We start from the raw sequence: 24693 nt of genomic DNA, 5'->3' as shown, positions 1-24693 counted from the left end.
TGCGTGGCAGGAGGCCGTAGAGCAAGAACCCAAAGACTTGGGGTGGCTGTTTCTCAATGCCCAGACTGTCTTCTGCATATGTCCCCTCATCCCTTCCAGTCCTGTAGTCTATGGGTCCCTCACCTGAAGTCATAAACACCCTCTTCTGGCTGAAGCTTGTCTCGCAGGAAGCCACTCACCAGTTGCATGGGGCCAACTGACAAAGACTTATGAACTGGCTGTGTGGGCCACCTGCCTCTCCTGGGATTCCCTCCTCTGCATGTGATGGCTATGGAGATTTGTTTTTGGAAGGGTGTCTGTTGCCAAGTCACTTCGTCCAGCCGTTTGGTGGGGAGGGTGTGTTGTACTACCCCCTGGTGTCTGGAGGCCTTCATGACTACTTACCCACAACTCAGCTGGGGAAGGCTCCAGAAGCTGGGGGGGGGGGGGGGGGGCAGTGCTGATACTGAGCACAGGGCCTGCTGTCCATCTGTGCACTCTGAACTCTTGCCCCCATCTTCAGGAATGAGTTGATCTGCTGAAGGTCTGCGTTCTTGAAATGCGTTTCACCATTCAAAGCCGCAGCCCAGTGGGCACTGCCCTCTTTCTCATTTTCCAACTCACTCTTCAACTAGAGAGAGAGCTGTGGGGGCTCCATCCCAAGTGTCCTGTTCTTCCCAGAGCAAGGGGAGGAAGGAGGACAGCTGTGGCCTCTCTGTGACACCCGAAGGGGCGGATGCCCAGCAGGATGCCCAGCCCAGAGAGGTCTCGAAGTATGTCTGCCTTGACTTTTATTTACTTTAGTTGTTTAAGGAAGCCTCTCCACGTCAAGCAGAGTGCCCAAGATGGCTGGCTCCACTGTGGTCTTCAGAGGCCAAAGGTGGACATTTGCCAAAAACCCCTCGAATCCGACCCTCCCTTTATCAGTGCTTCCTGGCGCGAGGGCACTTTACGTGCATTAATCTCATTGACCCTCACACCCTGGAAAATGGGGTACGTGTGATCATCCCCATTTTCCAGTTGAGGAAGATGAGGGTAGAAAGGTCGAGCAGTTTGCCCTCTCTGTTCTAATGGCTATCTGCTGAGTAAAACAGTTCATTGTGGTTTAAAATACATTGAAACCAATTTTAAAAAGTTTTCACTGAGTTTTAAAGCAATGCAAAATGGACACCAGTCCCTCTGAATGTTTCTTCCCAGCCTGGGGGCCCTGAGGGGCAGGACACCACTCTTGGTCCCCAGCGTGTGTGGGAGGGGGGCTTGAGGCGCTTTCCTGATCCCGGGGTGGTGGTCTCCCTGTCTCTTTGCCAGCCCTCCGCGGCTCTGGGCACATCCCCCTACAAGCTCATCTCTTGTCCAAGAGCACATGTCCTTCGGAAGTAAATATCATGTTGCAAGAACCAGTAAAACAAGAATCCCTGAGTTAAATTTTTTTCAGCTTTTATGAACTTAAAACATTTTTTTATGGAAAACATCAAGCGTGTACAGAAGAAGACAGAGAGTATGAGGAACCCCCATCACCAACATCACCAACTCCTGGCCAAGCTTGTTCATTTACAGCACCAGCTGCCTCCCCACCTCCCATATAATTTTGAAGTAAATCCTATATATTGGATCATATTATTTCATCTGTTGGTATTTCAGTATGTAGCTCTAAAAAAAATGGACTCATTCAACTTAGCCACACTGTCCTTATTTCACCTAAAAATTAATAATACTCCCTAAATATTACCAAGATTCAGTTGCTGTTCACATTTCCAGAATATATTTTGAACTCTTTGCCTTTCTACTTACAGAAAAAAAAAATCAGCCCTGAAACAAGAATTTCTCAGCATTTGGTCACATCCTTAAACTCTAGTTCAAAGACAGATTTCTGCATTTGGGCAGAAACGCCCAGTTATGAAATCTCTGAGGCCAATGAGCACTTCTGAAGCTCACTCCGGTATAGCTCTCCGCTTGGCCAGCGGCTGCACATAGTGGGGGCGAGGTCACTGCGTGCTGGGTTTCATGTCAGGATGAACACATGCAAGGGTGGGGATGCAGCGGCGTTGAGCTAATGCGGGAGGACTGCAGTGCAGCCCCCTGCGTCCTCCCACCCCGGAGGACACCCGGCTGTGAGTGGCTGTCCTTGGCTGTCGGAGCAGCGCTCCACCCGCCAGCTGCCTGGGCCTCCTCTGGGACCCTCTTCTCTCTCTTGCTCAGGATATTTGACTGTGTTCCAGTGACTCCGTGGAACCCCACTTTGTGGGGCCTCCAGCCTTCTTCTCGGTCTTGCCAATTCGCAGCTTAACATACAGCAACAGTTGACTAGGGATGCTCACACGTGCCAAGCGCTTTGCTCATCTGTCCTCACGGCAGCCCCAGGAGATGGGTATCGCTGTCATTGCCATTTCACAGCAGAGGAGACTAGGGGAGGGCAGGTAAGTCCCTTGCTTGCCTAGGAAGTGGCAGTGCCAGATTTGAATGTGGTCAGCCTGAGCATCAGGCACTCTCCATTGCAACATGTTGGTTCCCAAATGTTAAGACTCATCTAACAAACTGCTAGGCAGCTTGGCCTAGGACCAGGCACTTACCCTTTTGAGGACAAATCTTGACAAGTTGGGATCTGCAGGCACTGTGTACTGTTCCCCGCAACGTTCACATCTTCCAGAAGAGCTGTAGCAAGACTGATTGTTATATACACCCTTATTAGGGGATTAGCTCAGTTGAATGGAATAAATTTTAGGTCATTCAGCCTCTAATTTCCTGGTTTGTCTTTTTTCATAGTTAAATAATAGTTTTGAGTCATAGATTATACGACTGTGACAGGTTTGAAGGTTAAGAAGGATGAGAAGAAACTGGGTTGAGTATCTAAGGCCACAACCTAGACATTATCCCTTCTATACATTTTGTCACATCTCTCAGTTTTTGCTAGAAGAAAAATATGACTTTTGGAATGTACAGAATCAGGGTCAAGTACTTAAGAATTCTCAGAAGTAGGGGGCTGGCCCAGTGGCGCAGTGGTTAAGTTCATACGTTCCGCTTCTCAGCGGCTTGGGGTTCGCCGGTTCGGATCCTGGGTGTGGACATGGCACCGCTTGGCACGCCATGCTGTGGTAGGCGTCCCACGTATAAAGTAGAGGAAGATGGGCACAATGTTAGCTTAGGGCCAGGCTTCCTCAGTAAAAAATAGGAGGACTGGCAGTAGTTAGCTCAGGGCTAATCTTCCTCAAAAAAAAAAAAAAAAAAGAATTCTCAGAAGGAGAAGGGCTGGTATGGGCACCATTTTCTTTGTCCCAGTTGATCAGAGTTCAGCCTGTGTGGCTTCCCCTTGGCTGAACTTTGGAGGAGCAGTTTTAGGCGGCCTGGTGAGGCTCAGACCCCTGTCCCCTGGGAGCCAGCCTCACCTACTGCAGACAGCCGGGGCACGCCAAAGCCAAGCGCTAAGGCAAACACACTTGCATTTTTACTTCTGTTGCTTCTCAATTTTGCCTTGGTTTGCTTCACTTTCTTGCAACTCTTGCTGCCCTAGAGAAATAGAAGAAAGAGTGGGCAGAGGTGGGTATGATTAAGTAAGGGAAATGGAAAAACCAAAGCAGACACAGAGAAGAGAGGCATTGGCAGACTCTCAGAAGAAAGAGTCCATAGAAGGCTGAAAAGAGGCCAAGAAGACAGAAGGAGTGGAACCAGCATCTTCTGTAAGTGCTCATGGGGTTTATGGACACAAAGCATTGAAGGTGAACTTCAAGAAGCTGTTTGCCAACCGTGGCAATGGGAAAGCTTTGGCTATCTTTAGCTTCCCTTGGGAATGCCTGGAAATTAATTTAAATCATCTGTTTCCGAAAGTTGCATTTGCTGGGACCCCTCTGGCTTTGCATAGAGTTGGGTATGCCAATCTTCCACGAACCCTTGCTGTTCCAGGAGTGGTGTGTCTGTGGGTTGGGTTAGCCCTGGTCCACAGAAAGGTGGCTAGGTAAGCCTCGCCCTGGAAGATGCAAAGCTGATAACACAGCTCCATCACACCCAAAGCTTCTCCTGCCACAGGGCTCCTCTGGCTCAGATTCTCCAGTGAGCCCTCCAGAGGGCATCATGTTGGAAGCCACCAGACTCAGGGGTGAACTGGAATGGTTTCCAGCCTTGTCCCAGGAAGATCAGCCCTCACTCTGCAAAAGACCAACAGTGGGGGTGAATTGGGAGAACTGTAGGAAAAAAAAGGGCAAGAAGGGAAGCTTGCTTTTCTACAACTGTCCCGGCTCAGTGTTCTGAAATCTACAAAAAGCAATAAGACGCAGAGCATAACTGAGTGTGGTTGGTTGAGGGTCAACAGAGTTGTTTTAAATTCATTGCTGCCTCCTTTTCTCTCCTGGGTCTCTCTTTATTTTTTATTTTTTCTGGTGTCGTTTGCTTTCACATTCTTCTCTCTTTTCAGAATATTTATAACTGTCTCCCTCTTCTTTTTTATTCCCAATTCCCCTCCCCACCCCAGTCTGCCTCCTTAGCATAATTTTTCTTTTCTTTTGGCCTTCTTTGCTTTACATCTGGATTCCTGGATGGTTTATTTTGTCTGTTTCCTGAATTTCCCTCCTTCCTATTTCTTATAGTTAGGTTTTTCTTTTTTTTCCTTTTCCTTCAGCTTCAGTTCTTTCCCCTCAAGCTTTCCTTGGGCCACACAGGCTTTTATTCTTGTTCATTTGTTTAAGCAGTGCTGGCAAGAAGGAGGCCACAGCCGGCAGGCAGAGGCACAGTGGCAGAAGAGGACCTGGGTGTCTGAAGATCCTCCCCAGCCCCCAGTGTCCTTGGAAGAGGAGCTTCTTTCTGGAGAGGGGGCTGGGGGCAGTGATGCTCTCCCCCTGTGAGGGTTGATGTTGTCTGCCAGGCCTGGGCTGAGGGTTGGGGGCAGATGGTGTTTCCTCCATGGTGTGTGGGCCTGGGCCCCATTGCTCAGGGAGGCAATGGAATCCATCCTTCTCTGGGTGGATGGGTGTGGGGGATTCACCAGGTTCCACCCAGAAAGGCTGGAGCTCAGGGAGGTGCACCCACTGGGAATGTGTCACCTGCAAACTCTGTGCTGTGGGTGGGAGGACAACAGCATAGGGTCTGCCTCTTGGAGGAGTCTGGGTATCCTTTGGTCCTCACTCTCTGGCAGAAGTCGGCCTGGACATCTGGAACTGTCTGCTGGGGAGACAGAGGCAGTTTTCCAGGGGAAAGTCCTTCCTTCCCAATGCCCCCCACCCCTGGCAGGTGGGTGTTTTGAGGGCACACGGAGAATACAAGAGGCTGATAATTGCGAGCTGTCTTAAAAGCTCTTGGCTACTGGGGAGCAACACAAACCCTACCTGTGGGAGGCCCTGAGGGTCAGCTCTGGTACTGATAGGAGCAGGTGGCACTTCTCGATGGGCGCGGTGGCAGAGAAAACCTAGAAGTTGCAGCCGCACCCCTCCTTGTCTGGAGTGGTGGGGGAGGGGTGTGAGGCGGGTCCGGCTCTGCTCCCCAGCTGTCTGAGGCAGCTCGACTGAAGTCCATCTGGCTGTCGGGACCCCCCCCCCCCACCCCCACAAGGCTTGCTTCCCATCCCCGGGTGTCAATGCTGTTGGGCGCTAGTTGAGTCCCGCAGGCCCACCCAGTACTCTGCTTGGGACACACCTAGAGCTGCGCTGCAGGGGGCGGGCCCAAGAGCATCAGCTGGACACCCATTGAGTTGCACCGTCCTTTCCTAGGCCCTGTGGTGATGGTGACCACGTGTTCTCTTGGAGTGCCATCAAGGGCCCCCTCGCCTTCTCCACACCTTGCTCTCTTGCCAGGTCCCCTCCATTCCTCCTCATCATCTTCATCAACGCACAATGTTCTCTGCCACTTTAGAAAAGTACTATTGATCCTATAGAAGCTAGAGAGAAATCTCTGCTTATATTTTATAATTTGCCTATGTCTTCTAAGCCATCAGCCCTGGAGGCCAACTGTTGGGGTCCAGCATCCTTTAAGACCCTCGAACCATAAGCCCCAGGAGCCCCCAGGCCCTTAACTCCTGGGCCATGTGGACTTGGTCTATTTCTGGTTCAACGCAGAGCCTCCCTTCTGACATAGAGGGCTATTCTAGACAAGAGGAGTGGTTAGGGGATTCACCAGGGAGGAGGTTTTGTCTACGTTCTCCCCTCAACTCTGGCAGGAGAGCAGGGGCAAGGACTGGGCCTCTTTGATGTAGGAATTCAGGTGGAGATTAGGGTCCCAGCAGCCTGTTGCCCTTCCCACCTGAGCCCAAAGCTCAGGCTCCTTCAGTCTGCTTCCTCAGTGCGGCCTCGTCCCTACCACCTCCCTCTGCCTTCCCTCTTCCCACGCACCACGTTGTATAAATATTTACACCCCGGGGCTGGCAGGAATCTTTCTCCAGCTGCTTCCCTGGTCTCTGGGAGAGCTTGTTCTCGCACTGAACAGCTGCAGAAGATCTGGTTGCCTTTGGTCAGACAAGGGCAGGCCCTGGTTTGGGGGCCCGCGGTCCCCTGGGGCAGAGGGTGCAGTTGGCAAGAGAAGCTCAGCTCTGAAGCAGTCACAGGGCTGTGGCAGAGATCCATCCTCTCTCCTCCGCTGGCTGGCTGCCTTTGTGGCGACTCTCCAAGAGCTTTCTAACCTCTGCTCTGGCTGAGGAGGTGGGTCCTGCTTCTCAAAGGAACAGCTCCCTGAGGTGGGTTCTGCCCACTCTGGGCTGGGTTTTGCAAGAGAGAGCTGGAGGATAATTCCAAAGCAAACTGGCTGGTGCTGGGACAAAAGAGGGACTTAGTTTACCGGTGAACACTTTACAAGTATGTGCTAAACCCTGAAGCAGACCCCCCAGTTCAGAGGAAGAACCCCCTAGACATCTTCATATTGGGCCTCTCCCCAGCTCCTGCCCCAGGCCATCGTCCGTCCCAGAGTCCCTGTTCAGCCTTTCTACCTTGGGGCTGGGGATGGAGAGGACAGACGCTCCTTCTCCCATCTTCCTTGGTGACCCAGGAAGCAGGAGTTTGCCAAGGAACCAGCTTGACATTTGTTGGGTTCCCATGGGCTGGGCACTGTGTGAGGTACTTCCCCATATTCGCGTGGCATTACTCAAGTCTTTAAGCCCAGCAGATTTTTCAGCTTCCTTGTGCCTCTCCTCTTTCTGCCCTCATGTGGCAGCAGCCATGTTGCAGCAAGCTGCCAGACACAGCCCTGTCTTTCTATGTCTTTCGGGTTCAGCGGGAACCTGGAGAGCCAGCCGGTAGCACTGATCTCATCTACCTGCAGGGGGCGCAGGTCACTTGCTGCCGCCTCCCCTCCGGTGCCTGGGTTTCCCCCATATCTGTGGGAGATAATTAACCGGTGCCCCATAAAGCATTCCAAATTCAGCACAAGAACAGGTTTTTAAAAAGCAACATGGTGGTTTCACTTAACTCCTTTTCCTGTGTAAGGGGGGGTGTGTTTGACAGAAGAGACGGTCGAGGTCTCAGGCCTAAGAAGAATGCCTGTGCGCTGCTTTGGGGAGGCTGAGGAGAAGGAAGACAGGGACAAAAAGGCCTGGATTTCACATCCAACAACCCCCCAAATTCAAGTAGTGGAGCCACTGGGGCTGGGGGTGTGGGATTGGGTAGGCAGCTCTGATGGGGGCCAGGGACAAAGGCCCCAGTCTCTCTGTACCCACACTTGTGCCGGAAAGAAAGCAAACAGATTTAGTCTCTCAGCGTGCTCAGACCCTTCTGGAAATGGGAGAAAAGCTGATGTCAAAGGTGCTGTGGTGAGACTGCAGAGAAAGGCCTGGCACAGTGCGTGGTGTTCAGTGGGTAGGGAGCTGTCCCAAGGTGAGGCATGGGAGGACTGGGCTGAGTTTGGCCTGCCGGGGAAGGTACAGGAGGAAAGGTGGGAAACCACAGCTCAGAAGCTGTGCAGCTGTGAGAGATTCCTGCTGCCTGCCTGCCTCCCCGCCCCCAAAAGGTAAAACAAAACCCAAATAAAAGCCTGACCCGGCAGATATTAATACTCCAGAGCCAGGGCTGGTGTGCAAGCAGCCGCCCTGCTCTTCCCCCTTCTGTTTCTATAAGCGGCTGAAATAAATTTAGCGAAACAACCCCACCCATCTGAGGGCCTAAGATTTCAGAGCAGTGGGCCTCTTTACCCTGAAAGCCCCTGTTTTTCAGAGCTGGGAGCTTTTTGTTTAAATTCCCTTTGGGAATGGAATGCTCTTCATCTAAAATAATTATTTTACTGCAGTCATCTATTCCTCATAGATAAATGCTTTGACAGAATGGCTTGCTAGAAAGCTGATCTACAGACGCTTGGCAGCTTAAAATAGTCAACTCTATGGGGCCAGTGCCTGGTTGGATCCATTGGGATATTTACTGTAACATTATTCTTCGTGATGTGTGTGCACGTTCGGCCAAGTCCCTCTGTTGTCTGTCATACAGGACAGTGGTTATGGCGGCTAAGGTACCAAAGTAGAGGATTATTTACTGAGGGCCTGTTGTGTGCTACACACGTGCCAGGCACTGAGTGTTGAATTGAGAGCAGAGCAAGCGTGCTTTCACGGAGCATATATCCTGATGGGAAGGGAGAGGTTAAGAAGTTAAATGACTACAAAAACTGGCATCTCATATCATACTTAATAGTGAAAGACTGAATGCTTTCCCCTGAGACTGGGAGCAAGGTGAGGGTGTCCACTCTTACCATGCCTGTTCAACATCATACTGGAAGTCCCAGACTGGGCAATAAGGCAAGAAAAAGAAATACAATGCATAAGATTGGAAAGGAAGAAATTCAGTTACTCCTATTCACAGACAACATGATTGTCTATGTGAAAACAAAAAATAAAAACAAATCAAAATTCAAAGAATCTACCAAAAACCCTTCTTATGACTAAAGTGACTTTTGTAAGATCACAAGATACAAGGTCAATAAACAAAAGTTAATGTATTTCTATAAACTAGGTATGAGAAGTTAAAAACCGAAATTAAGAAAAAATTACAATAGTTCCCCAAAAAGGGGAAAATATTAGCTATAAATCTAACAAAACGTATACAGGATATGTATGTTAAAAACTACAAAACATCAATTAAAAAAACCAGAAGGCCTCAATAAATAGACATACCATATTCATGAATTAGAAGACTCAATGTAGTAAAGATATCATTTCTTCTTGAATTGACCTCTATGCTTAATGCAATCCCAATAAAAATCCCAGTAGGGTTTTTTTTAATAGATGTAGACAAGCTCATTCTGAAATTTATATGAAAAGGCAAAGGAACTAGAATAGCTAAAATAATTTTGAAAATTAAGAATAAAGGTGGAGGATTTATACCACCTGATTTTAAGACTTACTGTAAAGCTACAATAATCAAGACAGTGTGGTACTGGCAAGGAGTGGACACACAGATCAATAGAACAGAATAAAGAGACCCATACAAAGATGGCCAACTGATTTTTGAATAGATGCAAAGGCAATTCAATGGACAAATGGTAGTCTTTTCAATAAACAGTGTTAGGATTGGACATCCACAGGCAAAAAAATGAACCTCAACCCAAATCTCACATTGTATATAAAAACTAACTCCAAATGGATTATAGATCTAAGTATAAAACAAAAACCCTAAAACTTTTAGAAGAAAACAGAAAATCTTAATGATGTAGGGTTAGGCAAAAAGTCCTTAGATGTGACCCAACGCATGATGCTTTTAGACTTCGTCAAAATTAAAAATTTTTGTGAAAGAGACTTTGTTCAGAGAATGAAAAGATAAGGTACAGACTGGAGGAAATATTTGCAAATCACATATTCCACAAAGGAACTGTATCCAGAGTAAATAAAGAACTCTCAAAACTCAACAGTAAGAAAACAAACAACCCAATTAAAAAATGGGCAAAAGACCTGAACAGACATTTTGCCCAAGAGGACATACAGGTGGAAAATAAGCACATGAAAGGATGTTCAATATCTTTACCCAATAAAGAAATGCAAATTGAAACCGCAATGAGATAACACTACATACCTGTTAGAATGGCTAAAATAAAAAATACTGACAACTATAAGTGCTGGTAAGGATGTGGAGTAACTGGGAACTCTTACATTGCTGTTGGAGATGCAAAATGATATATCCATTTTTGAGTAGGGTTTGGCAGTTTTTAATAAACTTGAACATACACTTACCATATGACCCAGAAATCCCACTCCTGGTTATTTACTCTACAGAAATAAGAACTTATGTTCACACAAAAATCTGTATAGTGTTTATTGCAGCTCTATTCATAGTGGCCCCAAACTGGAAATAACGTGATGTCCTTTAGCAGGTGAATGGATAAACAAATGGTGGCCTACCCACACAGTGACATACTATTCTTCAATGAAAAGGAATGAACTATTGATATATGGAACAGTGTGGATAAATCTCAAAGGCATCATGCTAGGTGAAATCATACAGACCGTATGGTTCCATTTATACGGCATTCTGGAAAAGACAAAATTACAGTACAGAGAACAGATCAGTGTTTGCCAGAGTAAGGGATGGGGGAGGGTATGACTACGAGGGCATAATGCGAGGGAGTTTTTTGGGGGTGATGAAACTGTTCTGTTTCCTGATCATGGTGGTGGTTACATGAATCTATTCATATGTTAAAATTCACAGAACTGTACACCAAATACAGGTCAGTTTTACTGTATGTCAAATTAAACAGTAAAAAAAGTTACAGGAATGAATGTATACTTGCAAACTGAAATAACTACTTTGAAAACGTTTCATGAGGACAAAAGAGAGAAGACAGACACCTTGCCTTGATGCGGGGAGGGAGGTGCCAAGAATGGTTGAGGAAGTGATGCTTGAACTGAGTTCTATAGAATGATTTAGAATTTACTTGGGCCAAAGGAAGGTCAATTCAGACACAAGAAATAGCATGTGTCAGGGCCCTGGGGCAGGAGGAAGGATGGCTCATTTTCCTCTGAAACTGACTAGAGCAAAGGGAGTGCCCTGCGGGGTGGGAAAGGTGTGGTAGGGAGAGGAGGGGGTATGAAAGTCAAGGCTGGAGCAGTAAAAGAGAGTCAGATTATAGTGGACTAAGGGTTTGGTTTTTATTCTAAGGATGGATAGCCAAGGGTTTTAGGCAATTGTAACACAAGAACACGTCTAGATTTTGAAAAAGATCACTCGGGCGGCCATAAGGAGAAAGGTTTTCGGGAAGTGGGGATGAAGCCTAACTAGGCATGTAGGAATCTTGGAGTTGGAAAGAATCTCTAAAATAGGGTTTCTTAATCTTGGTACTATTGACATTTTGGGCTAGATAAATTTTTTTTGTGGGGGGCTGTCCTGAGCATTGCAGGATCTTTACAGCATCTCCAGCTTCTACCATATAGATGCCAGTAGCATTGACCTTTTCCCCTCCAGTTGTGACAACCAAAATGTCTCTAGACACTGCCAAATGTTCACTGGGGGGCAAAGTCGCCCCCAGTTGACAACCACTGCTCTAAAATAACCAAATCCAGTGTTTCTGGCTTCATAACAGAATCATCTGGGGAGCTTAGAAAATACAAATGCTGGGCCTCACCCGAGACTAACTAGAGCAGAATCTTTGGAGGTGGGGTGGAGCTGGGCATGTGAATATTTTTAAAAGCTCCCCAGGTGATTCTGCTCAGAGTGATGTTTGAGCACCACCAGGACAGTCCAGCCCTCTCCATCTACAGATAGGAACACTGAAGCCCACAGCAGAGGATGACTCACTGACCCAGAGGCAAAGGAGCTCCAGAGTCCAAGCTTCCTGACTCCTAGACCAGTGCTCATTCCATCAGACCACGTTGCCTCTTAACAGCTGCACAGAACATGTCCTGGGCAAGGTGTGGAAGCCCAGCCTCCCTGGGTTACCTGATCTGGCCTTCTGAACATCCCAGTGTTAAGGCTGCCATTCCCCCTTCCTTCAGAGCCCAAGCCTTCCCTTCCTGCCACCCCTGGAATCTCTGCAGAGCCGCCTTCCACTCCTGCTGCTAGATTTAGGGTGACCAAAGTCTCCTAATGGGTTCAGCAGGAAGGGTTCAGTGAAAACTGAAAAAATTTACTGAGTACCTCCTCAGGACCTACTCAGAGGCCCAGGGAACAGAGAAGCCCTTGCCCTCAAGGAGTTTACAGTCCAGCTGGGAGTAAAAGGTAAATTCCATAAAATGCAGAGAATTCCGGCATGCTGCAGGCTGCAATGGCTCTACTGGGAGAGAGGCATTTGCCTGCTTGGGGAGCTGTCTGAAGTCCCAGCAAAAGGACCCTCTTGAGCAAAGCCCCAGGGGAGGGTGTGCAGCAACCACCAGCAACGGCTAGCAGTTTGGGGTGGTTGGAGGGCAAATGGTTGTCTGACTTCACCGCTGGTTGGAAAGAACTTAATCTTCCCAACCATCCCAGAGGCTAAGTGACCTGATACAGGTTGTGCAACTGGTGACCAGCTGGCAGAGTTGGGTTTCCCATCAAAGTCTAGGTGACTCAAAACTCATGGGCTATCCTGTGTCTCTAGGCAAGCCCAGGCAAGGAAGGGGATGGTGCAGCTGTGGGCTAGCGTGGGAACTTAAGAGAACTGTGGAACATATCGGCAGGGAAAGTGTTAAAGCAATTGACCTCAGAATGAACATTTAGATGGCCCCACCACAAGGTAAAGAGATGCTGCCAGGGCGGTGCTAGTCCTGGGGTTGGATTTTCAGTAGTCCTGGCAGGAGGTGGCGGGCTCCCTGAGCTAGCCCCCAGAGGTTCCAGACCCTGTGCGGAGCTGCATTCCCAGTAGACCCTCAACGGCCCTCTCTGGAGGACTCTGCCTGGTTTGGGGGGATATTGGCAGGTGAGTCACACCCACTTCTGAGGGGCTTGAGGATTTTGAGAGAAAAGCTTGGCTTTTACTGACTACCATCAGGGCCCATCTGACCACTAATCTAGTTTTCAGAAATACTTGTGACAACAATCACGTCTTTTTCAGCTGGGCGGGCAGGTTCCCATCACCTCATCCTGACCCACATGCTCTTCCCCAGGCTCTGGGCCAGCGCCCTCTCCCCTTTCCAGGCCTCAGGCCCTGCCTCTTCCAGGGATGGGGGTGGGGGCCAGAGAGTGATCCTGAGCAAAGTTGTCAGGTGACACTTTCGTGGATGGCTATACTGAAAAATACTTTTGCAAAGTGAATACTCCCCAGAATTTGTTTTGTAGTGTAATGAGGCCCCGAGAATGGCTTAGTTTACATACAATGGCTAGGCATACAAAAAGGTCTGGCTAGGCAGAAACTAGGCCCTTTACCAGCCAATTTTAGGTGGTAACATCCCTATGTTAGAGATGAGGAAACTGGGGCTTCGGTCAGTGTCTTGAAAAGTCACACAGCTGGAAAATGGCAGAGCCAAGATTTGGATCCAGAACAGCCCAACTTCAAAGCCCTGGGCCACTGATTCTCAAACTCTAGTGTTTGAGTCACTAGCAGGAAATTTCCTAAAAATTTGGATTCCTGACCCCAGCCAAGAGCATCTGATTCACTGAGTCTGGGTCCAAGCTGACGAATCTGCATTCCACAAGCACTACAGGTGAAGCTAAACCAGGTAACTCCCTCCCTCCCTCTAATCCAGGGACGTTGCGGTGGTCCCAGGGTCTCAGGGAGCCTAGGTTGGGGGAAGGGTGGGGCCCACTCCTAAGAGTTTGGGGGATTTTACAAATGACCTGAAGCCGGGGAGGAAGTGCAGCACTGCAGGGCTCAGCGACGGCAGGTCCTGTGCTGCCACCAGGGCCAGGAGGGGCTTCTGGGGAAGGGGTGCCTTGGATGGCGGTGGTGACAAGGCGCGGCCGTCTACGGGTCAGCCGTCTGGCGCCCCACACTCTCACCTGCCGCGAGGTGGGCCCGGGATCCAGACTGGCCGATGAATATATCCGTCACGCTTCCCTAATTGCGAGGACTTTCACTTTCTCCCTTTCACAAAACCTAACACCCCCAAGCCAAAAATACCTGGCTAGCCACTCCTCACCAGGGGACCGGCTCCAAGCGAGTGGGGAGGGCCCAGAAGTCAGGCCTGGAACGGAGCACCTGGCCCATCGCCTCCCGGTCGGAAGCGGCAGTGCAGGTGAAGGGGCGGCCACTCTGGCCTGGCGCGGGGAGGAACCGGAGGGTTGACTGCCGAGCGGAGGAGCAGGGGGAGGGCCGTGCAAGCCTCCCGTCGGGCTTCCTGCCCGGGTCGCGGCTCGCGGCCGTTCCCGCCACCATGGGGCACCTGCTGAGCACGTCCGGGGGGGGGCGGGGGGTGTCAGGCCGGCTCCAGCCCCCAGACCCCCATCCCTCCTTGGCTGGCTGGATGCTGCTCCTGGCCCACCGCGGCGCGGAAGCCGGGTCAGCGAAGAGTTAAGGCGGCTCGCTCCCTCCCCTCGGCTCCCTCACCCTTGGAAAGTCCCCGAAATGACGTTTCAACCCCACAATTAAAAAAAGAGTTTAATTATAGAGACAGGCTCTGGGAGCTGGAACAAACCCGGTCGGTCGGCGGGGCCGGTAAACAACTCCGGAGCGAGCGGGCCAGGCTGGCCGCGCCCCGCGGAGCCCGCGCCCCCGGGAGCGGGGGAGGGGAGCGCCCTCCGGGAGTTGGAAAAGTGAAGGAAATTCGAGGAATCGGCGTTCTCTTTGGAAAAAAGAGACTTTTTAGCCAGCCTAGGGCGCCGAGACCGCGTGATGGTGCTTTTGGGCGGTCCCGCAGCCGGGGGGGGGGTGGGGGGGGGGTGGGGGGGCGGGGAAGAGGCGCCACTCGGAGAGGGGGGACCACGGGTGCGGGCCTGGCCGGGCTCCGGGCTGGGAAGACGGCCCGCCCGCTCCGGGTCCCCTTCCCCCTGGCTTCTCCACCCCCGCTTCTCCACCCCTCCCCCGTCCCGCCAGCAGAGCTTCCCGAACCCGCCCGAGTTAAAGACCAACCGGCCCTTTTTTTGGGGTGGCGGAATCAAAAACCGAAATAGCTTCACATCGGGACGCAGACTAACCTTGTGGTTTTAATGCGCACCCTACTCTGTCCTGAAATCTGGAACTCATTACCTCATCACCAAGAAACTGCACGAAACCGCCCACTCCCCTCTTGGAGCTGGGGGAAAGGAGGGAGCAAACATCCCTTTAAGAAAGAAACCTACATTTGAATGATTTAAATTAAGGTGGATGGAAGTTATTTCCCTTTCTGGCGCTTGCCAGATTTCAAGAAAAGCTGAAAAATGGGAGCAGGGGGAGGGAAGCAACAGGCGGCAGGAAAACAGAAGAAGAAAAGGCAAGGGGCAGCCGCTGGGTAAAAAATAAGGGCCATCAATTTAAGTCAGAGGGGACAAATAAAAGCAGACCGGGTTGAGGATCACGTAGGTTCGTGGCTGCAGCAAAAGTGTGTTTCGCAAGGACGAAAAACAACAGGTTCCTAAAACAGTTGTGATTTGGAAGGCGTCCCTGGGTTTCCTCGGAGTTTGATGAATAAATAAGAAATGCAGTAAAAATGTGTGGGTGGGTGGGTGTGTGTGTGTGGGGGGGGGGGGGGTGGTGCGGTCAGAGCCCGACTCCGGCGCTCGGCTCGCCCGCCCTGTCCTTTCCAAAGAAACGTGCTCATAATGGGGTGACCTAATTACATCGCAATGGAACCGGCTCTTAGCCACTCGGGGCACAGGGTTTCATAACAGACCCCGCGGCCTCGAGTGCTGGGAAGAAACGTGCGAGGGCCGAGGAGGCGGCCGGGCACGCGGGGAAATAGGAAAGAAACGCAGCCCCACGATTTCCGCCTCGTCTTCGCCCCAGCACCCAGCGGGAAGGCTGGGGGGCCCGGTGGGGGACACGTTAACAACTTTTTATTTGGGTGGGTGGAGAGGCATCCAAACTTAACAGTAAATAAATGTATGTATTTTACAGTTTTTAAAGGATTAATAATCAATTGCGGCCCTTTCGGTGTCGAGGATCCCATGCCCCCTCCCCCCATCCCGCCAAAACAGCGCAGTGCGACAAGCCATATGTTCCGTTCCCGTGGGGGCGGAGGAGAAGCAACAATAAGTTAAAAGTGTCGCCTCCCCCATCTCTTTACCTTCATTCTTACCGAAGTAACTTTTTTTCATTGTTCAAGCGTTTAGGGATGTGTGTGTGTGTGTCGTTGGGGGGGGGGGGGTAGAGGGGAGTTTCGGCGCGGCCCATAGTTCAGAGCGCGCGTGGAAAGTTGTGCGTTGCTGGGTGTTTTTTTTTTTTTTTTTCGGATGAGGGCAGGAAGGGGCATTCATGAGGATTCGGGGTTTCTTTATAAAAAAGTTTAAAGATGGGATGCGTGAAATAAATACCACTCCCAGGCCTGTAAAAACAAACAGTCCGCGGGGCGGTGGTCTTTTTCGCGACGTCCTCCCCTCCCAACCACACTCGGAGAGTGCCGGCTGCAAAGCGAGCGCGAGTATAGACGCGTGCGGCGCGCTAAGTCGTGCTGCGCTCGCCCCCGCCAGGCCGGGTCCTCCTGGGGGGAAAAAAGTCTCCCTGGTTCCCTCCCCACCGTCTCCCCTCTGAAAAAAACATCAAAGCCTAGACATGAACGTTTTGTGCGTCCCAAGTTTCCAACGTCCTCTCCCTGCCGGGTTTGCCGAGGGGAGCCGAGTGCGGAAGAGAACTCGGGAAAAGAGTAAGTTGTGCGGCCCCTTGGAGAAGTTTCAGGGGAGATCTCAAGATGGAAACCGCAGCCTGAGCGCTAAGGACGGGCTTCTGCTCCCGCTTGCAAAAAGAGAAAGTCGAGCCCGCCTTCCTGCCCCACAAAAAACAACAACAAGACAACAAGAACCCCGAAGACGGTGGAATGAGTGATGTCACAGAGCCGCGCTCGCAGGCTGACAAAGGGGGGGGCGCACCCCTCCCCCTTTGCGCCCCGCGCGGCCCCAGAGAAGGGCGCCTCCAGCGCGGGGTAGCGAAGAGAGCGGAGTCGAAACTTTTCCTCTTTAAGAAAAAAAAGTTGAGCGCGGCTCGCAGTAGGGTTTTTTTTTCATCGCCTCCTTTCCTCGTCTCCCCTCCCCCTCCTTCCTTTTGAAAGTTTCTTTTTTTTTTTTCCCGAGTTTGACCGCATGGCTGATTCAACTTCAGTGTCAATCAACTTTTTTTTCCTTCGCTTCCTCATTTAAATAAGTTTAAAGCTCCTCCTCCCCCGGCCCACCAAATCTGAAACTTTATAAATTGGGCTTCGCGCGCCGCAGCCCGGGAGAGTCAGAAAGGCGAGGGGCGCCGGGAGCAGGCGTGTGGGACTCCTGACCGGAGAGCCGGAGGCTGCGCCTTCCCCGCACCGGGACCTTCGCGACACACCAGATCTTCGTCCCTGCCCCGCGCGAGCGCCCAGGATGACCACCACCCTCGTGTCTGCCACCATCTTCGACTTGAGCGAAGTTTTATGCAAGGTAAAGTCGGGCACAGCGTTTGCTTTTCAAAGTCTTTTTCTTTTCTCTCTTGCCTTCGAAAAGAACCCCCAAAAGTTTAGGTTTTGGAAAGCAGGAGGAAGAGGAGGAGAGGCGAGATCTCTTTTCCGCACCGTTTTCCCCTCCAGTTTGAAGGAATTTGGCCCTTTCCTCCCCACCCTTTGAGTTTCCAGTTCCTGGCGAGGATTACGTGGGAATCTGGAGATCGGAGTTCTGGGGGACAAAGTTTGCGTGGCGGTGCTGCCCGGGGGACACGGGCAGTGGGCAGGAATGTGGCAGTTTTTCGTGATTCTTCCGTCCGTGACTTGCTGTTTGAGCCGGGTTTCGTTGGTCTGCTTGGTTTTCCCTGTGCGCGCTCTGGGTCTTGCCGCCTCCGGGAGGGGTTCGAGGCTCTCCAGCCACCTTGCCGGTCTGTGGGGTCTGGAGGGAGGGTCCCTCGGGGAAGTGAGTCTTGGGGCGACGTTTTGCTGGGAGTTTCTCCCTCTGTTTTGGAGGGGCTGGGACTCTGCGAGAAAAAGGTCGAGAGTTGTGATTCAAAAGGATGTTGCAAAACAAGTTTGCAGTGGAGCTTCAGCTTGTCCCAGCTCAGCCAGGCTTCCTCCTAATAGGCGATCGTGCTGCAAACTTTGGGTTGAAAGTGGGACTCGGGTTGACGCGTTTTCTGGTGGACCCCGGCTCATCGATTTGGAGGGGGTGGGAGGGACACGACGACAAAATGCCGTCCTGAGCTCAAGGGTCTCCACGAGGAAAGGATTCAATGGGAGCCTCCTTAAGCCCTGTAGCTTCCCAGCCAGGGTGGAAAAAAAGCAAGTTTTAAAGCCTGAATGTTCCAGGAGTGCGGTTTAAGTGTACATAGCAAAAGCCTGTAAGTGTTAGATTTTTTCCCCCCTCTCCCCAATTTGAAAGAGGGAAGCTGCTGGGCTACTGTTAATTGCTAAAGTGTTCTGCCTTCTTCTAAACACGTCGGGTCATGTTGCTCTCTTTTCCCAGCTTGCTTCTCCAGTCGGCGCAGCTGCCAGGGCCCCAGGGCTGCAGGGTTGGGGTGCAGGGACGCCGTGGAGCTAAAGAGCAACATCAAAAAAAGTTTGAAGCTTTCTGCCCTCCCTGCGCTTTCCCAAACTCCAGTTGCCCTGGCGGCTGCCTGAGCTCTTCCGCACTTTTCCCTTCTTTTCCCGGCTCTCCCGCTCTTTGATCTGGTTCTCTTTCTCTCGCTCCCTCCCCCCGCAGGACTTTTTAAAATGAACCTCATTGTTGGGAACCGGCTCTCAACTTGGTTCCTGTAATCCGCTCCGTGGGGTGGTTGCTGTTACAGATTCCCGATCCCCTGCAGCTGATCCTAAGGGACCAACTTTAGAATTTTCACAATGACACCCACATGTGCTGGGGGCCAACTCCTAGGTCCCTCCATCGCACTCTTTCCAAAATCTTGGGTACACTTTGGGCAGGTGACCGGAGTCCTATTGGAACAGAGAAACTTGCTTGTAGTGGCTCTGCCCCCCTCCCCTAAATCCACTGTCGACTGGGGGGGGGGGGATTTGTTGCTTTCCTTTTTCTTCCCACCTGCAGCTTTGCGTTAAAGATTAAACACTGGGGCTCTTATCCAAGCTTGCTCTTGCAGCCAGAAGACTAATTGCAAAGGCATCTTCCCAGTGGAGGGGGGTGGGGTGGGCAGCGAATGGTGGGGGAGATCACTGTGGAAGGCATCCCTTCCGGGAGCATGGAGAGATGAGTTTTATTTTCAGGAATCGCATCCCTCTCCCCACTGTGCCTCACCCTACACCCCCCTGACTAGGGATTTTTCCTCCTGCTCCTCCCTCTCCCCAGCAAGATAAAGCAGAGGCAGTGTGGAAACCTGTTGCTAAAGGAAGGGAACACTTCTGAAGGGAGGAAGTGGAGAGCGTTAGGAGGCCAGGTCATGAAGCGGAGGTCAGTTAAGCAGGGACTGATTAAAAGGGGACCAAGTTCACAGTTTCCTGAGGTTTACTTGTTTTTGTTAGGGGGAGGGGGAATCTACAGAAATCGGAGTTGTGTGAGACATTTTGAGCTGACGAATCTACTTGGGAGGTTAGAAAAAGTTGGATTTCTATGGATAGAAGTGATAGCTCTGGGGACAGGACGTGGGGGTACATTCCAGGGGTCAGCATGGAGTAGGGTGCATGCGTCCAACAATTCTCTCATAGGCCAGGATTTTGTGGTTTCTTATGCATGGGGCCAAAGTAAACCCAGGTGGCTGGTCTATGGGAGAAAGCGGGGGGCTTGCCAGGGCAGAGCTGGAGATGGTTCCTTTGAGAGAGGTGGGCATTTCTGATTGTGGAGGGGGCTTCCCTTAGTGGGTACCCTTTTGGGCCTGGTGGATGCCCTTCCTCACTAATCCTTCGCTCTCTTCCCTCTCTTCCCTCCAGGGTAACAAGATGCTCAACTACAGTACTCCCAGTGCAGGGGGCTGCCTGCTGGACAGGAAGGCGGTGGGCACCCCTGCCGGTGGGGGCTTCCCCCGGAGGCACTCAGTCACCCTGCCTAGCTCCAAGTTCCACCAGAACCAGCTCCTCAGCAGCCTCAAGGGTGAGCCGGCCCCAGCTCTGAGCTCTCGGGACAGCCGCTTCCGAGACCGCTCTTTCTCAGAAGGGGGCGAGCGGCTGCTGCCCACCCAGAAGCAGCCCGGGAGCGGCCAGGTCAACTCCAGCCGCTACAAGACCGAGCTGTGCCGCCCCTTCGAGGAGAATGGTGCCTGTAAGTACGGGGACAAGTGCCAGTTTGCGCACGGCATCCACGAGCTCCGAAGCCTGACCCGCCACCCCAAGTACAAGACGGAGCTGTGCCGCACCTTCCACACCATCGGCTTCTGCCCCTACGGGCCCCGCTGCCACTTCATCCACAACGCCGAGGAGCGCCGCGCCCTGGCCGGGGCCCGGGACCTCTCCACTGACCGTCCCCGCCTCCAGCATAGCTTTAGCTTTGCTGGGTTTCCCAGTGCCGCTGCCACCGCTGCTGCCACGGGGCTGCTGGACAGCCCCACGTCCATCACCCCTCCCCCCATCCTGAGTGCAGATGACCTCCTGGGCTCTCCCACCCTGCCTGATGGCACCAATAACCCCTTTGCCTTCTCCAGCCAGGAGCTGGCGAGCCTCTTTGCCCCTAGCATGGCGCTGCCCGGGGGTGGCTCCCCGACCACCTTCCTCTTCCGGCCCATGTCCGAGTCCCCCCACATGTTTGACTCTCCCCCCAGCCCTCAGGATTCGCTCTCGGACCAGGAGGGCTATCTGAGCAGCTCCAGCAGCAGCCACAGTGGCTCAGACTCCCCCACCTTGGACAACTCAAGACGCCTGCCCATTTTCAGCAGACTTTCCATCTCAGATGACTAAAGCAGGGTAGGGAGGGAGCCCCTGCCTACTCCACCCCCACCCAGCACCCACACCCCCTCCCCTTCCTTCCTCACCTACCCGATTCCCAACAACCCCTACATTAACAAGGTTAAGCTCAACCCCATTCCCCCAGAACCTTGGAATGCCCCCCCCTCCCCTTTTAACCCCCCCTAACATAAGGACAAGTCAATTTGTCAGTAGCTTCCTCTGGCTTGAAACCCTCTCCCCTCGATTTTATAGCCCACTTACCATGCATAACAGACAAGTCCCATATTTGTCAGTAGATGCCTTTTTTTTCCGGCTTAAACCATAAGTGCCAAATCACAAAAGAAAAAGCAGTAACAGTTTACAGAAGCAACTTAGTGCCTTGTAATCTAACTTTGTCACTGTGACTACATTACCTCTTCAGCGCCAGAGGGCACCCGTGGGCCTCCCGGAGCCTCTGCCCATGGGGAGGGGGAGGGGACCCAGAACCAGCAGCTCCCTCCGCTGGCCACACAACTGCACCTTCCCTTGTCCAGCCTCCCACACATGCCCTCCTCCCCTCCCCAGTGCCCCCCCCAACCCCCTGGGAGAGTTGTTGCCAGACTTGGGTTTTTGGGGAAGCCTATCTTGACATTCAAAACCTTTTTCTTCCCGACCCGAACTTCTGTTGACTAACCTGGCCTGGGTTTGCATAGGTCTGCAGGAGGAAGACAAAAAGTGGACGAAGATTGTGACATAGTGGGACTTTATGATTTAACTTTTTTTTCTTTTTTTTTTTTTTTTAAGTGGGGAGGAAGGGGAAGCTAGATGGACTATGAGAGACTTGATTTTGGTGCTAAAGTTCCCCAGTTCATATGTGACATCTTAAAAAAGAAAAAACAACAACAAAAAAATGAGAGAAAAGCTAAAAAAAACATGTAAGGGGTGAGCAGTTAATGGTATTCATTCCACATACATACAGTATCTGTGTAAAACGATTTCCCGTAGAAGTAGCTTTAATGGTTTTGCTCTAGAATACCGTAGGTCTATCCTTAGAGCACTCACGCCATGCTTTTTTCCCTGGGTTTTAAAACTTCATATAACTTTCAGAAATTGGAGAGCAAAAATTTTGCTTGTCACTGCACATCAATATAAAAAAGCTTATTTAACTTATCAAAACGTATTTATTGCCAAACTATGCTTTTTTTTGTTAATTTTGTTCATATTTATCGGGATGACAAATCCATAGAATATATTCTTTTATGTTAAATTATGATCTTCATATTAATCTTAAAATTTTGTGACGTGTCTTTTTCCTTTTTTTCCACAGTTTTAATATATTATTCTTCAACGACATTTTTTGTAACTTTACACTTTTTTTGGTTATTTTATTTTAAAAAAATGAAAAATTAATTTAAAAAAATGCAAAAAACTGTTGGATTATTTATTTTAGAAATTTCTCCCCTTTGTGTTGGACTGCAAATTGAGTTTCTTTCTCTTTAGGCCTTTCACAACTAGGACTGAGAATGTATGTAAAAGTTCTGTGACAGTACAGAAGGAAAACAACTTTTTATGTATAGCTTCTAAAAGGGAAACAAACAAACAAAAGAAACCCTTTGACTTCCATGTGCCCATCTCAAGACATTCCGATCGCAGATTTGAGGTTCTGGATTCCAGGTTTGGAGTTTTCCAACGTTAATGCAAACAGAACTGGCACACACACACATTAAGATGAATGTAATTATTATTCCTCTTGCTGGTCACTACCGTCGCTTTCTATTTCTCTTTCTTTGTGTGAATTTATTTAAAAGAAAAAAAAACTTTTTGTAACGACTATTTGCAGTTTAAAAATCAATAAACCCCGTTTTTTCAAAAAACACTGATAGTGCAGCTAGTTTTACTTTGCCTGTAGGTTTGTCCCTTGACTACGATGCAGGTCCTGGGGAGGAGGCCAGCATTGGTGGGTTTCTTCACATCCTTCCTGCTGGACCAATGGCAGGCTCCCTTTGTGGATGCAGGAAGTCTGCTGAGCTTAGAGGGGAGGGGATGGAGATTGCTTGCAAAGGAGCCTGTAACTTTCTGCATTATCTGCCCAGTGTGTTGGTCGTTGACGAGGGGCCAGCCTCCCCCAACTTAGACACAGGGGCTTCCAGTCTTCTCTGCCCAGCCTGTGGTCTTAATTCCTTTGGTGGTTTTTGGGGTGCCCATATGGTGGAGGGGGAACATAGCATATGGCACTCCAGTGAGCCAAGGTTGGGCCGAGTCCTCGCATTTGGGTGCTTCCAGGCTCGTTTTTCCCACAGGAAAATCTCTCAGCACCTGTCTGGGGTGGGTATCTTACTTAATCATTGCAGGCTTGGAGAGGAGCCCCCAGGAAGTGAGGGGTGTAGACCAGGGCACTGGGAGTGGGGCTGGTTTCACCTGGATCCAACATGTGCTTCTGTTTTCGGGGGGGCTCTTAAGGGGAAATGGGTATTAAAATGGCCAGCGTAACAGGAAGTCGTCGGTAGTTCCCACCGCGTGAGTCTTCATTAACCTCCAATGCCCAAATAGGCAGATTGTTACCTTGGGAAGGGTGTGGTCCCCTTGGCTAGATGACCAAGGCTGGATGACCACTTACAAGAGGATGTTTCACCTGCCAGAGAGAATTTGGACCCTTCTGAAAACCCCGTCTGGTTCTTGGGATCCTTTCTTTTTGGGGAGGCAGGGGTGGGTATTGCTGCTTGAGGCTTGGCTGCCTTTGGTTCCTTGCACTCAGTAAGTTTTTTCGGGGGTAAACTGAATTTCCACCGTGACTCCAGGGCCTCTCCTAAAGGCAGGCAAGCCTGCAACAGACATTGGCTGGGCCAGGATCATCCTTGAGGCTGGGAAGACCCACCTATGTACCCTGGCCAGCAGGCGCCTGCTGCGGGACAGGGGCGAGAGGGAGAAAAAGGGACTGTTACCTCTTGGAGGGCAGGGGCTGGTGGAGGAAGGGGAAAAGCAGCCCCTCCAGGGACTGGAGTGAAGCTAGGCCTCTTGCCTCTTAGAAGGGAATGAGAGAGGGAGAGAAAGTGTGTGACTGTGTGTGTGTGTGTGGTGGGCAGTGGTGGTGGCGGCCGTGGCATGTAATCTTATTCTCTGACTAAAAGCAAAAAAGACATTTAATCATTCACCTTGAGCTCATTCCCTGTAGGCATAGACGAGCATATGGCAAACATCTTTTTAATTCCCCAGCTCATGGTGACACTGGTTGGATTCAGAGGGGTTAAGTATACCCACCAGCCTGCCCAGACTCCGGGAAGCCCTGGGGGGTGAAGGTGCGTGTAAAGGCAAGGGGCAGCTCCCTATGGCCTAAGGAAGCTCTGTCCCCAAGCCTTGATTCTACCCACCTGAGTGTCTCCATGGGAAACACACACAGGCTGGGATTTAGGCTGCCCAGGTCTGTGCATGTTGCCACAGAGCTTGATTTTCTACCATCTAGATCTTAAAGGTAGAGGAGATAGGACCAAAGCTACTGGGGAAAGAAAATAGCAGAATCTCTTCGGACTCATTCTCATTCCAGGATATTAGAAGATGGAGGGGCCTCAGCAGTGGTCCTGTGCTCTGGGCTGGCAGGGAGTCCAGGGAGGTGTGAGCCCGGAGCTGGCAGGGCCCCTCCATCTCTGAGCTCCTCTACAGCGAGGAGGACAGGAGCTATGCAGAGAGAGCCGGAGGGAAGGCCTGCACTGAGGGGAGTTGGGTAGCAAAGACCAGACTGGCCTTTGTCAGCCAATTTCCTGGAAACAAGGCCTACTTCCCCATCTCCTGCCCCACACCTTTGGGGCATTTCTGGTTTGGGGGCCTGCACAAGGTTTGCCCTGGCTGAGCAGGGCCTCCATGGCTGTTGGCCCTGCAACCCATGATCTGGCCCTTGGCTAAAAGTCTTCCCTTGGAACAGCTCAAAGAAATGGGCTCTTTTGGCCACTGAGCAATGATGTACCTTTCTGGGCCTGGAAGCCTCATTTTCAGGAGGAAGGTTGGGGGCCTGCTGTACCTCAGTGGCTCTGGTGAAGGAGGGC

At 51.0% G+C, this 24693-nt stretch overlaps 1 protein-coding gene and 2 long non-coding RNA genes across 3 annotated transcripts; 1 reads left to right on the top strand and 2 right to left on the bottom strand.

The window, feature by feature from the left end:
- Positions 1-1691: 1691 nt before the first annotated feature.
- Positions 1692-14372, bottom strand: LOC138920610 (uncharacterized). The gene is made up of 2 exons (XR_011432069.1): positions 13894-14372; positions 1692-3483 (listed from the first exon to the last, which is right to left on the bottom strand). It is a non-coding gene; the product is annotated as an uncharacterized lncRNA (long non-coding RNA).
- LOC138920611 (uncharacterized) lies at positions 10168-13878 on the bottom strand. The gene is made up of 2 exons (XR_011432070.1): positions 13773-13878; positions 10168-10397 (listed from the first exon to the last, which is right to left on the bottom strand). It is a non-coding gene; the product is annotated as an uncharacterized lncRNA (long non-coding RNA).
- Positions 14373-15411: 1039 nt separating the features above from the next.
- ZFP36L1 (ZFP36 ring finger protein like 1) lies at positions 15412-22532 on the top strand. The gene is made up of 2 exons (XM_005605271.4): positions 15412-17309; positions 19730-22532. The coding sequence occupies exons 1-2, from the start codon at positions 17253-17255 to the stop codon at positions 20687-20689; spliced, it is 1017 nt and encodes a 338-aa protein (XP_005605328.1). The 5' UTR covers positions 15412-17252; the 3' UTR covers positions 20690-22532.
- The last annotated feature ends 2161 nt before the right edge of the window (positions 22533-24693 follow it).

The sequence above is a fragment of the Equus caballus genome, chromosome 24 (assembly GCF_041296265.1).
Source record: "Equus caballus isolate H_3958 breed thoroughbred chromosome 24, TB-T2T, whole genome shotgun sequence".
NCBI classification, from domain to species: domain Eukaryota; kingdom Metazoa; phylum Chordata; class Mammalia; order Perissodactyla; family Equidae; genus Equus; species Equus caballus.
This window is presented reverse-complemented; position numbering and strand designations above follow the sequence as displayed.